This window comes from Carettochelys insculpta, chromosome 12 (genome assembly GCF_033958435.1).
Source record: "Carettochelys insculpta isolate YL-2023 chromosome 12, ASM3395843v1, whole genome shotgun sequence".
NCBI classification, from domain to species: Eukaryota; Metazoa; Chordata; order Testudines; family Carettochelyidae; genus Carettochelys; species Carettochelys insculpta.
The window spans coordinates 31,892,229-31,905,177 of NC_134148.1; the positions used below are offsets into that span (position 1 = coordinate 31,892,229).

The 12,949-nt window shown below is 45.6% G+C and overlaps 1 protein-coding gene across 4 annotated transcripts in view; it reads right to left on the minus strand.

The window, feature by feature from the left end:
* Window positions 1-9,475: 9,475 nt before the first annotated feature.
* AGBL1 (AGBL carboxypeptidase 1) overlaps window positions 9,476-12,949 on the minus strand; it is a 453,395-nt gene continuing 449,921 nt past the window's right edge. For all 4 annotated transcript variants that reach the window (XM_075007044.1, XM_075007049.1, XM_075007045.1 and 1 more), the window contains one exon: window positions 9,476-11,504. In XM_075007044.1, the coding sequence (XP_074863145.1) occupies window positions 11,198-11,504 (307 nt within the window). In that variant the 3' untranslated portion in view covers window positions 9,476-11,197. The remainder of the gene's footprint in view (window positions 11,505-12,949) is intronic.

Here is a 12,949-nt window from a genome sequence, read left to right on the forward strand (position 1 = left end):
CAAGGCTGAAGCAGTTCAGAATGTTCTCTTTGCATCAGTAAAGCCAGGAAGTACAAAGTGGCTCTTGCAACTGAGAGCGGACGAGCCAGCTGGCACAGTGGCTTCAATGCACTCTCACCTCCTAGAGGCTGCTGGCTCCAGAGTCCAGTGGAAATGCATTTGGTGATCTCATCCTAGTCCCATGGGGGACATTTGTCCACCTCCCCAAAATCACCCATCAATTTAATGTTTGGCAAGCTGTGACCTGGAGAGGTACAAGACTGGAATAGCAGAGAATGATGCTACAGCTCAGGATTGAGGTCGATTGGGAAATCCATGGATGTGAAGCTTGAATTAGAAGTAACAGGATCCACAGTAGATCAGGACTGAGATGCATTGGCACAGATGCGTGGGGGTCCAGGACTGGAACAGCAGAGAGCATTGTGGGGCAGGATTGAGGTATATTTGTAGAGCTTCAAATGGACTCAGCTGAATATTTTCTGTCAAAATGTATTTTTGGACAAAAAAGCAGGAATTTAGAAAAATAAAAGCTGTTGCAGATAGTGTCTTATTTCCTAAAACAATGATTGATCTTTTTTTAATTGGAAAAAACCCAAAAACCTTCACATTGACTATGTTTCACTGAAATGTGCAATTCTGAGTGGTAACCCCCTGCCCCTTGGGCTTGTGGTTTCTCAACAAAAAGTCAAAAATTTCTGCCTGACCTTCCCTGATTTTTCATCCAACTATAGTTGTCCAGGTGCTCAGCACAGCTGTCCGCAGAGTTCTGGGCTGCTGCTGTCTGTCAGTCAACTCCATTTCCTCCTCCTCATATGAGACTATGCACCTTTTTCCATGCAGTTCATTATTCATTCATTCCTTTTTGAAAACTCACTTTTTTCCAGAAAGCTTTTCAAAAATAAACAGCCAGAAGGATAATCCCTTCACAACATTAACTAAACTGACACACAATCCCATGCAACCCCTCTCCCTGGGACAGAAATCGAGTTGTGGTCAGAGCAGGAATCAATCAAAGCTGAGCCTGAGAAGTGGATCCAATCTTATTACTGCAACGGGAGTCACAGCCAGAGTTCCCTCTAATTTTTTCCATCTATGGGTGGAATAAATTTGTTATGTGCACCAAGGCCTAGCCACTCAGGTGGGTAGCTGTGGGTACTCTGCTAATCAGCTAGGCGGACCCTGAATCTCTTCTGGATGGCCACTCATGTGCTCAGCTTACACGGACCACTGGTCACAGCCAGAACCACAAAGTAATTGCCAGGCTGTAGGTCAGAAACAAATAGACTTACCCCAGATCAGAGCCAATGTTCCCTCTAATCTTTTCCAGACATGTGCAGATGTTTTCCATCCATGTTTGAAATAAATTTTTATGTGCATCAGGTCCTGTGCTAATGTGCACTACCAGTAGAAACAAAAAACCCAGCTAAAGGTGATCTGCTAATCAACTGGGACGCATTTGACTTGCTCCAGAGTGGCTGCACAAGCACACAGGTTACATGGCACAATGTTCAGAACCGGAGTCAGGGTGCGAAAACTAGAGCCAGGAGGAGCAAGCTGTAGTAGTTAGAAGTGAACAGGAGCGAAGCTGAGGAAGACGGCAGGGTCAGGACTAAGAACAGAGCTAGAGCAGAAGAGGAGCAGCAGGAACAGAGAAGATCACAGATGCACACAGGAATGCACTGAGCAGTTAGAAAGCTGGTGCTGCTGCACTAAAGGCCAGTCAGGTGCCCTTCCTGATTAATCAGGTGATGCTGGCAATCAGGCTGTCTGCTGCAAGCTAGCTGCCCTTACTGGGTTGCCAAGAGACTGAGGGTATGTCTACACTTTCTGGGTCAAAGGGTCAATCTTCTGGAGTTCAATTTCTTGTGCTTGGTAAGAATGAGCAAAATCAATCTCTCTGGGATCTGCAGTTGACCCCTGTACTCCTGCTCTCACAAGGAGTAAGGGAGGTCGATGAGAAAAACATTCCCGATGACCTTCTCAGTGAAGACAGACCTTGCAGTTGACTGCAGATATGTCGATTCTAGCTACGCAATTGCCATAGCTAGAATTGGATATCTGCAGTCAACTGTAAGGTCTAGTGTAGACCAAGACTTACTTAGGCCAGGTCTACACTAGACCTTACAGCTGATTGGAGATATGCAATTCCAGCTACGGCAATTGCATAGCTGGTATTGATTTATCCAAAACCAACTTATCTGGCTGTCCTCTGTGAGGGAGGTCGACAAGAGAAACTCTCCCACTGACCTCTCCTGCTTCTCCTGTGATTGAGGAGTACAGGGGTTATCTGATGACCCCTGATAGTTCAATTTTGCACATTCCCACTAAGCACGCCAACCTGGTTGGTCTTCCAGGTAGTAAAGACATTCCCTCAGTCACATGCCCCGATCCCTGACATTATACTAGGTAAGCGTGTTTAGTGCTGGACAGAATAAAGAGGAGAGGTAGGGCCCCACCTGATGAGGCTTATGCTTCAAGGCAGCAGCCAGCCAGAACAATGGAGTCACACAATGTACTACACATCTCGAGATTGGCTTTATCACACCGCACTGCTGGGTTTAATTTATTTAAATACTTTCGGTAGATAAAAAACAGTGTTGTGAGGAGGCTTCATGGCTGCCATGTGTTCCAAGCTAGAATCTGAAGGAAGGGTTGGTAGATACATAGCACAGGATGAGCCTGAGAGAGTTCTACAGTAGTAGGGAAAGAAGCACAGTGATGAAAATAATAGGATGCAAAGGTAGAGGCAGGATGTAAGTTGAAGGGCAGGTGGGGGAGAACAGGTAGAGATTGGGTGGATCAATGTATGCAGAGAGCCTTGTGGAGGTGGAGGTGCTTAAACATGGAGTAGAAGAGGAAAGAGAGTCAACAGGCGGATCTGAACTAGGTAATCATGTCCAGAACATTTGTCTGAGTTACACTGGTGTTAGACACACACCATAAGCTCCTTAGGGCAAGGGAAGCATCTCTCTCTTTGTATCTACAGTGATAAGTACCCAGCCCATGCAGCAGATTATAATCAATAATACCCCTCACCCATATCCTCCATGAATCTCAAAACCCTTTATAAAGATTAATGATTTAAGCCCCACAATCTCTCCCTACTGGAGGTGAATGATGTTATCCTCTTATTACAGATCTGGGAACAGAGCTGCAGAGAGGGTAAATGACTTGCCGAGGGGTGGGCAGAAAATCTGGGACAATCGGGAATGAAGGCCTGGCATCCTGAACTGCAGTCCTGTAGTTGAATTACTAGACCTCACATGGATAATCATGTAACCAAGTGTTTTGTTAGGGTAAAAAGGGTCAGAATGGTGACAGTTCTGACATGTAGTGAATGCACACCAGCCAGACCTTGGTACTCAGAGCTCAGTTAACCAATGGGAGCAATAGTTTACTCTGGCACATCACTGGGACCTGGAGTTGGTGGTTCAGAATAAGGTACAATGCAAGAGGGTGATTTCATGCTGGTTTCCCTTCATTGTCACTGGATGGGTTGTTGTCAGCTGATTGAGTAGCTAATTATGTTTATGGTGCCAATGTGTGGACACAGACATCATACCCAAGATACCACCAAACAGCTGGCAAGGTTTTTCATTTGTTTAGAGCTATCGTTGACAAAGCAGCATTCACATGTGCACTTGCCACAGCAAAACTTTGTCACCCATGGTTTTCTTTAAGCTCTTCCCTTCCTGTCCTTTCCTTTCAAAGAACAAAGTCATGTAGCCCTGAACTACTGTGTCAACATGTCCTGCATCTTCCAGAACCTGGCTCAGAATGTGAGTCCCTAGAATGGAATTTGAAGCCCTGAGATGATCCCATGTTTCCACATCACAAAGTGTTCACACAAGACAACGTTATCCAGACAACACAGCATGGCCACCGACACAACTGCCTTTCTACGCACTAAGAAGTAAAGTGGCACATTCATTCCATCACAACATGGATTGCTTCTTGCTAGTGTTAATACTGATACATGTCCCGTTGACCAGGGCTGTGCAAACTGCAGTTTTCCAATTCCCTTCTCAGCTTCTGTGCTTCTCACTCTCCTGCCATTGGTCTATCTTCTCTTCAGTTGTCTCCTTGTCCCTCCTTTTAACCAATATTCCCCCACCCTCCTCTATTCTGACGTCTTTCCCCATAGTGTTATCATTGCTATAATGTTTGGCACCCATCCCTGCTGCATTTCCCCCTCTGTTACTCATGTAGTATTTCTGGCACTTCAAACCTTGCATCTCCTCTGCTTCTGCAAACCTTATCTATCCAGCATACCAGCTCTGTAGGAACCAGTTTGTCTGGATGAACGCTGTCAGAGCCAGGAGTTTACCCATCAGGGGTCTGAGCCTGCTGTCACTTGAAGGCGTTTTAAAACGTCCATTGTCGTGAGTGGTACAGGATTGGGTCTTAGAAGAAGCCTGGCTGATAAAGATCAACCTGGGAAGGAGATTTTAAAAATTACCCTTTGCTATTTAAAACAAGTGAACTCTCCCAGGCACTTAACACTGTTAGAATGTGTTGTCAAGACTGGTAACTGGTTCATACCTTTTTGAAAAGCAATAGCCATGCTACCAAATACCAAAAAGAGATTTAGCTCTCTCTAGCTCGTTTCATCCAAAGATCTCAAAGCATGCACACCTTGCAACACAAAATGCACAGTGCTTTTATTCCCATTTCACAGATGAAGAACTGAGGCATAGAGAGCTTCAGTGAGTTGTCCAAGGGACAGTGGGGCCAACAGCCTGGCCTCTGAGCCAGGAGAGGGGGCCCTGCTCCATGTCCTCAGAAGGGGTAGAGCCAGACGTGGAAGGGGCAGTGTAGGGGTAAGCAGTCCTCAGCATCGCCCAGACAGTGGCAGGCCCTGTTCACCAGCGCTTGGTGATTTAAAGAGCCTAGAACTCTGGGCACTACTGCTGCAGGAGTGACAGTGGTGGCAGGGAGCTCTGGGCCCTTTTGAATCACCGGACCCCAGGGCAATTGCCTCCCTTGTTCCCTCCCCATCAGCGAGCCTGCCAAGGGAATAGGACTTGAACCTCCCTAGTCCCAAGCTAGCACCTGAATCAAAGGTCATCCGTTCTCTGGCTGAGTTGGGATGGGGGTAGTTGAGGAAAGGGCCTTGCTCAGGGGTGAAGATAACAGAAAATACAGCCCAGAATCTGTGTCTGCATCTCGGGCCAGCAATGGCAGCATGGGGGGTGTGGGCACGAACTGCTGTTATCTCCTTCCCAGTGCACTGCTCCTTGCTTGCTCACTTCCTAAAAAAACCCACAGCCATTTTTGTCACTAAAATTATTATTTGCCAGACTGCTTTAAAAGCAGGGGATCAAGCAGCCCACCAGCCCCATAACAAACTGCAGATAAAACTAATTAGATTCTGTTTCTTCCTTTCGTTTTCCGAACATCACTCTTTTTCTTTTTGTATTTTAATTATTTGTACTTTTTGCCCGGACTTCAGAGGTAGTTTTTTATGTTCTTTTATTCCCCGGGCTCCGCTCTGGCAGGGTGTCAAGAGGATCATGGCAGATGTGCAAAGGTTATTGTGGAGAAGAACAAGGCGGAGGACACAGAGAGTCCAGTGTGAGAGCTGCTCAACCCTGCAGCTGATTGCTTCGTGTGAGGGAGAGGGGAGCCATAGAAAGTGGCTGGAGACAAAGAAAGTCAATAGAAGACATTATACACCCTTGGCAGGGGCACAAAAGGATATATTAAAGGGGCTATCTGGTCACCTCCAGTTCTCCCCCTCTTATTGCTGTTATGGACACATTTGGCTTGCATCTCTATCTGACATCTTTGCTGACTCTTGAGGAATGGGAACTGTAGGGAGCTGGGAGACTTTTTCCTCCTCCCTGTCCTTCCGGATTGTTCCAAAATTCTTGGTAATAGCCAGCCACAGGGAGACAAGGTCCTTCTGCCAGAGCAGCACAGGCTACACTGTGGTGACGTGCCTCAGTGCTGTGGACAAGGGTCCCATTCACAGTGGAAATACCGCAGCAGAATCACAAGTGCATGAGAATAAACAAGGCTGGAGTTAATCTGCAGTTGTCTTACACTCTGTTTTATTAAAGTCAATGCATTTCCGTTCCTCTGTGTGGAGCCTAGTACCGCTTAATTACCATGACTCAGGGAGAATGTTAATAACGGGGAGTTCGCCTGCTGAGCTGCAAGGGAGGCCCTCTCCTGACCTCTGGAGGCCAGCTGGGGGAAGGAATGACAGCCTCCTGTGAAAGTCAAAGAGCTGGAGCTGTTTGCTTGGGGGCGGGGTGGAGGGAGCCCAAAGGCCAGTGCTCTTTTTTATGGGAGGCTTTCAGGCACCATGCCCCGCTGATTAGTCATTGGACCAATTAACCATGGCTTAACATCACTCCCTGCCAACAAAATGCCATACGGTCATCTTGTGCTTTATTTTCATCTCCTTTCTTGTCCAGCACATGCTGCATACATCTAACCACATACTGCCAATTCCTCATTGGCTCAGAATGCAGAAGGGAGGTGGCACGAAGGCGCAGCCTAACCTATTTTTTGTGCCCACAACATGCCAGGTAGAACTGATATATATTTAGTCAACTGGCTGTCAGCTTTGCTTGTGCAGTCTGGAAGTCAGACATTTAAGTGTCACAACTGCATTGGCAAGACTTCTTCCTCTACTCTGAGCCTCTGCATAACAAAATTGATGCGGGGCACACAATACGGCTGCTTCTAGCTATCAGGTGCAAGACCTGTGGCTAGGGTCTCACTCTGCCTCATTTTACAGCTGAGCAAGTCCACAGAAGTTAATGGCATTGGTACAGAATAAATGAGTGTAACTGAGGGCAGAATGGTGCCCACTGAGATGTATTCATCCTGGATGTAACACAACCGAATTTAATAGAGTTGCACAGTGACAAGCCTCAGAGAGGTAGCCGAGTTAGTCTGTATCTTCCAAAACAACCAGAAGTCCTGTGGCACCTTATAGACTAACAGAGAGTATGGAGCACAAGCTTTCAAGGGCAAAGACTCACTTTGCTCATAAAAGCATATACTGCAAAATATCTGTTAGTCTATAAGGTGCCACAGGACTTCTTGTTGTTTTTAATAAAGTTGTTTCAAGAATGAATCTGGCCCATAGTGTTTACTTCATGAAATTACCAGTGTCAGATGATCAAAAGCACTGAAAATGTCCTTACAGTGGAAATCTGCACAACCTCAGTGCATTGCAATGTGTGGTGGTATATTATCTGCACCACTGATCCCATTAATTTTTTCCAACCACGTGCAGATAAATTTTGTCGGGTGCACCAAGACATAGGGTGATGTGCACCCCCAGTAGAAACACATGGTGACCACTGTGGGTGCTTTGCTTATCAGCTGGCAGTCACCTGAGTCTCTCCTGGGTGGCCACTCAGACACTCAGTTGACAGGGAAGACTGGTCTGCACTGCACAAAGTGTGTGTGGTGTATGTGCCCTGAAATGTCCATGATAAAGAATATGCTGATAATAAGGCTGTGTGTGGTCAATGCTCCCTCTGTTTTTTTCCCATCCATGGCAGAATAAATTTTGTTATGTGCACCAAGGCATGTGTGGATGTGCACCACCAATAGAAACACATGCTACACAGTGTGAGTGGCAGTGGGCGCTCTGCTATCTGTTACGCAGCACTTGACTTTCTCCTGGGCAGCCACCCAAGCACTCAGCTTACAGGGAACACTGGTGTTATTGGGGGTTTTGTGTGGCAGTGTGTACTCTCGCATGTTTGCACTGCATTTTGGGATTGTGTGGTAGCTTTTCTGAACACCCTGTCGCAAGCATGGGTTGCACTGTGATTTTGTGCTGCAGGGTGTGCATGGCACACTGTGTGTGCTGCAAAGTGCATGCTTTGTCATGCGTACAAGCATTGGATTTTGAGGTTAGCTATACTCATATCTTTCTTATTAATAAGCTCTGAAGCAATGTTATACATCCTATTATAATGCGAACACGTGTTTTACTTCCTTTGTGTCCATTCTTGTGAGCCATCCTTTTATCAAAAATCAGTATTGTGTGCAACAAGCCGCATGCGGAAGCCAGCAGAACAGGACATCTGTACAGCGATAGCTGACATCCTACCTAATGAATTAGCTCTGTGTAAGAAGCTCATCTGAGGACCCAGGCTTTTGAGCTGCATTAGAACAAGAGATTGAGACTCTCGCTTTGGTGGGCTGGCTGGATGCTGGAACCTCAGCAGGATAGGAAGGGGCTGTATTTCTGACTTTAATCCAAACAATAAGCTCCCATTGAGCATATCCAGGACTGGGGCACACGGAAGAAAGTCATTCAGCAACATAATACAGCCTCAACTCACACAGGGAAGTTTCTTTGCAGACAATGTACCGACTATGGCACCAAGTGGTCCCTTTTAGCTATCCAGAAGTGATACCAAAAAAATCACTGCCAGCCCATATTGTATGACCATCTGAAACTCCACAGAGACAGCAGGGACAGGACTCCGAGCCTCTTGGTGCAGCTTGTGGCATTTGAACTTAAGGAGACTCTCCATTAGCAGTATGCAGCCCATGACACACATTTGAGCCGCTGGAAGGTACAATGCAGATACACACTATTCAATTCATCACAATGTTTAGCTACCTCGCAAAGAGTGTTGAGAGACTTAATTCCTGAAGGGCTGTTAAAGTTTGGAAAGTTTCGAAACGACAGGTGCCAGAGAGAGAAATACTGAAAGTTACTTTTATCCTTGGATGGTTTTATAGAGGTTAATTTTCCTGAATTTCACTTTTATAAAGGGGGGCTTCCTTTGGAAAAGCCTGAGCCTTTTTAGCCTCTAATTTGGCTGCCTCTGACTGAATCTGCGAGACAGAGTTATAAAAATAATCACAAATAATACCAATAATTAATAATAAATCCCACTATATATCCCGCACCTTACACTCTGCAGAAGTCACAGTGCTGACTGCGACCTGAGAAATATCAGACAGAACAGGAGCTGAACATTCATTGCCTGTGGTACTCTTGTACTGTTAACGATTCTTCCTTTCTTATTATGACTTTATTACATATTAAATGTTTCGGTGGCACAGGAAGAGATGGCAGTCCTTGTCTCTGCAAAGCCCGGGGCACAGAGGTGAATAGTAAATTCTAATGCATAGCAAAGGATTAGAATTGCAGTCAGGGCCATGTAGTGCTTTTCCTAATTTCTTCTATAATAAATGAGGAATCTCTGCAAAATAAGTCCCTGCCTTGGCAGGCAATACCAGGAGAACTGAACTATTTCCTGTCTTTAGGACTGAAAGAGACAATTTTGACACAGAGATAGGACCCAGCAACAGACAAGGGCTGACTCCAGCCCATCTCTCTGTGGTCCTATTACAATTTCTTAACCAATTAACTATTGTGCAGAATCCCCTGGTCTTCTCAAACACTCTAAAATGGACAGGCATCTGCATAACATCTATGGAGACACACAGAGTGAGTGCCAATGGTCCTTTTAGAACATTTTTTTGCCAACATTTATTTTTAATAGATTTGATTGTTTACTTTTTGTGATATGGTTACAGATGTTTTCTGATTGCTGAGAACCTCTTATTTCTTGGTAAATGATTATTTTTCAATAGCTATTTCCATGACATTTGTGATTAAGAAATCTGAATAAAAATCCCCTCGCTTTTTTTCAAAAATGAGTCAGGTTTGAACCCTTCAGCATGAAAACTATTCCAATTTTTTTCAGGAAACCAGCTTTCCATTTTATGATCTGTTCTAACAGTGAGGCTTACTCATCAAGATTCCAACCATCTTTGTATGAGATGTTTGTACAGCACCTAGCACAATGAGTCCTGGTCAACGAACACAGCTCCTCAGAGCATAATACAAATAATCGGTATTATTTTTTTTAATCTGTGGGGTTGCATTAATCACTTGCATTAGCTATGATTGACAGCCCTACACATGATGGTAGATGATGGCCACTGGAATGGTCATCCGGCTAAGGCAGATGTCAAATGGCGCTGCGGCTGATGTGTACAATACTGTTCCCCTTGATAAAATCTAAGAATCCTGGCCAGGCTGAAGAGCAGAGACATTTGCCTTCTTCTAGGAGGTTCCATGATAGTGTTTCATCAGGGGAGTCCTTGCCCTAAGAAAAGTCCTGAATATTAACTTTCATTCCTATGTAGGGTCAGCAAGACCTGTTGTCTCTCAGTGCATACAGATGGAAAGACTTACATAGGGGGTCATCCAATGTACTCAGAGGGATAAAGTCTGCACCCAAGTCCATTGGTATAAATCTACAGTGGCTTGACTGACTTCACTGATCCATTTAGCCCAGCACCTGAGACCCAGTGTGCCAGAAACACATGTGCATGTGATGTTTCCATATGCATGGGAGATCCTCAGCAGGCATATTTCAGAAGGCATACATCTCTGCAAAGCACAAAAAACAACCTCAGACAGTGCTCTGACTGGGAACTGTCCAGGCATGCTGCAAAGTTCAGCTGTCCTGAGAGTGCTGGGAGGAAGTGGATCCATAGAATGGTAGATAGTGGGAAACTATGTGTATTTTAGCATCCCCCTCGTGTACCTCTTGCTATATGGGCATCTGTCCACTGAACTCAATGGAAAAATACTGGTCTACACAAGATAAGAATCTGCTCCATTCTAATCATTGGTTGGATTGGTTCCTGTTGTAGGCGGTGACGGTGGATTCTCCAGATACGTTGGAATATGACTAAGCCCACAGGTCTTGACCAAAGCCCACTGTTGTCAATGGCAATCTTTGGATCAGGCTCCCAGAATTCAGATACATGCAGTAAAACCTCAGGGCAATAAAAGGAAAGAAATACCTCAACTCTGGCCAAAAAAAATCTGCAGATGAAAGATTTTTCTCTGAAATTTTCCGAGACACGAGAGTAAGGGAAAGAACTGGGGTGAAAGACTCTTCTCCCAAATGTTAGGCCCTCAAAAGACCAACCAGCATGACAACTGTACCAGAGGAAGTGATTGCACTAAGGACCATATGTAAGAATGCCCTAAGTCCTCAAATTGCACCATCTGGACAAGTGACTGCTCACTATATGCATAGGGTAGGGAACCTCTATATATCTATGTTACACAAACAAGTCAGTTTTCCATGCAGAACTGGGGCAACATATCCGAGAATGAAGCTGAAGCTGGCAAATGACAAAAGAGGAACAGTGATGCATTTGCCTATTTCTCAGTAAGTCACAACTCTGTTCATGCAGGGCTGCTTTCACACCCGGCAAACACTCCGAGGGGCACTGATGGAAGAGGGAGCCCTTTGCTATTGGCTGCTTGTTGGCTGGAAATGTAAAACCCTCCAAAAACACTGAAACTACATGACTGTCCCTCGCCGGCCCCCTCCTCTTCTCTCTCCCCTTCTGCCCTCATGGAGATCTGCTGAATCTCTTCGTCTAGCTCAGAAAAGTCCCCTTCTTGATCAGAGCAGCTGTCAGTATTATAATCTATATCTTCCCCAAAAGGAGGCTCATCTTCAATTTCCAGGCTGCTAGTGCTGCTGCTCCTGCCAAGCAATCATAAAACAGACAGAATGTCAACAAAGTGAGGTGGTGGTATCAAGTGGTTAGAGCCTGCCACTAAGACTCAGGACTCCCGGGTTTTATTTTTGGCTTTGCCAGTGAGGTACTCTATGCCATCAGAGGTACTCTACGCCATACTCCCTGTTCTGTTCTCCCATCTAAAAAATGGGGAGAATTATATTTACATATCCCCCAGGACAGAAACATGATGGTTTATACAACCACCTAGGTGTGGGTGGTCCTTTACAGGCAGACAACATAATTAGGACCCTACCAAATTCACAGTCCCTTATGGTCAATTTCACAACTGTAGGATTTTACAACTGGCAAATCTCATGATTTCAGATATTTAAATCTGAAATCTCGCAGTGCTGTAATTGTAGGGGTCCTGATCAAAAAATGGGTTGTGGGGGCATTTACAAGGTTATTGTATGGGGGTTGCAGAATTGTTACCCTTATTTCTGGGCAGTTGCTGTCAGCAGCACTGCCTCCTGAGCTGGGCATCAGGAGAGCAGAGGGTGCTAACTCGGAATCCAGCTTTGAAGACAGAGCCACCACCAGCAATATGGCAGCTTACTTCTGCACTGCTGCCTGCAGCGCTGGGCCTCAGCAGCCACCACTCTCCGGCCACCCAACGCTGAAAGCAGTGGTACAGCAGGAAAGGGAATATGTGTGTGGCCTTGCCATCCTTACTTCTGCACTGCTGCTGGTGGGTGCTGCCTTCAGTACTGGGCACATGGTGAACATTCCAGCTACCACCCTTCAGCTGCCCAGCTCTGAAGTTAATGCAGATGTAAAGGTGGCTAAACTGTGACACTCCTAAAATAACCTTATGATGCTCCTGCAACTCCCTTGAGAAACTCTGGCCTTCTTCCATGAAATCTGTATCTTATAGGGCAAAACCACACAGACTCCATGGGATAACACCAGATTTTATGCTCCATGGTATCTTTTGCATGGCTGTGAATTTGGTAGGGCCCTGAACATAACACCTGCCTTGAGGTGCTTACAAGTTTAGGTCCATCAATCCTTACTAGCCAGGATGGGTAGGAATGGTGCCCCTAGCTTCTGTCTGTCAGAGACTGGAAATGGATGACAGGGGAGGGATCACTTGAGGATCACCTGTTCTGTTCAGTCCCTCTGAGGCATCTGGCATTGTCCACTGTCAGAAGACAGCATACTGGGATAGATGGACCTTTGGTCTGAGCCAGTATGGCCTTTCTTACATTAAACAAACCATATCAAGGCATGGGAAGAGAAGGCAGGGCAGACAGATACTAAGAGATTGTTGGCTGAACCAACAGACTCATCCTGTTTGTTCCCTATGTCATGGTACAGCTCATGAATCCATGTTGGTTAAAGTGCTGTGACAGCTTCATAGTGTGTTCCATGTAAAGGCAGAGTATTATCTGCAAGAGGAGGTGTAGGC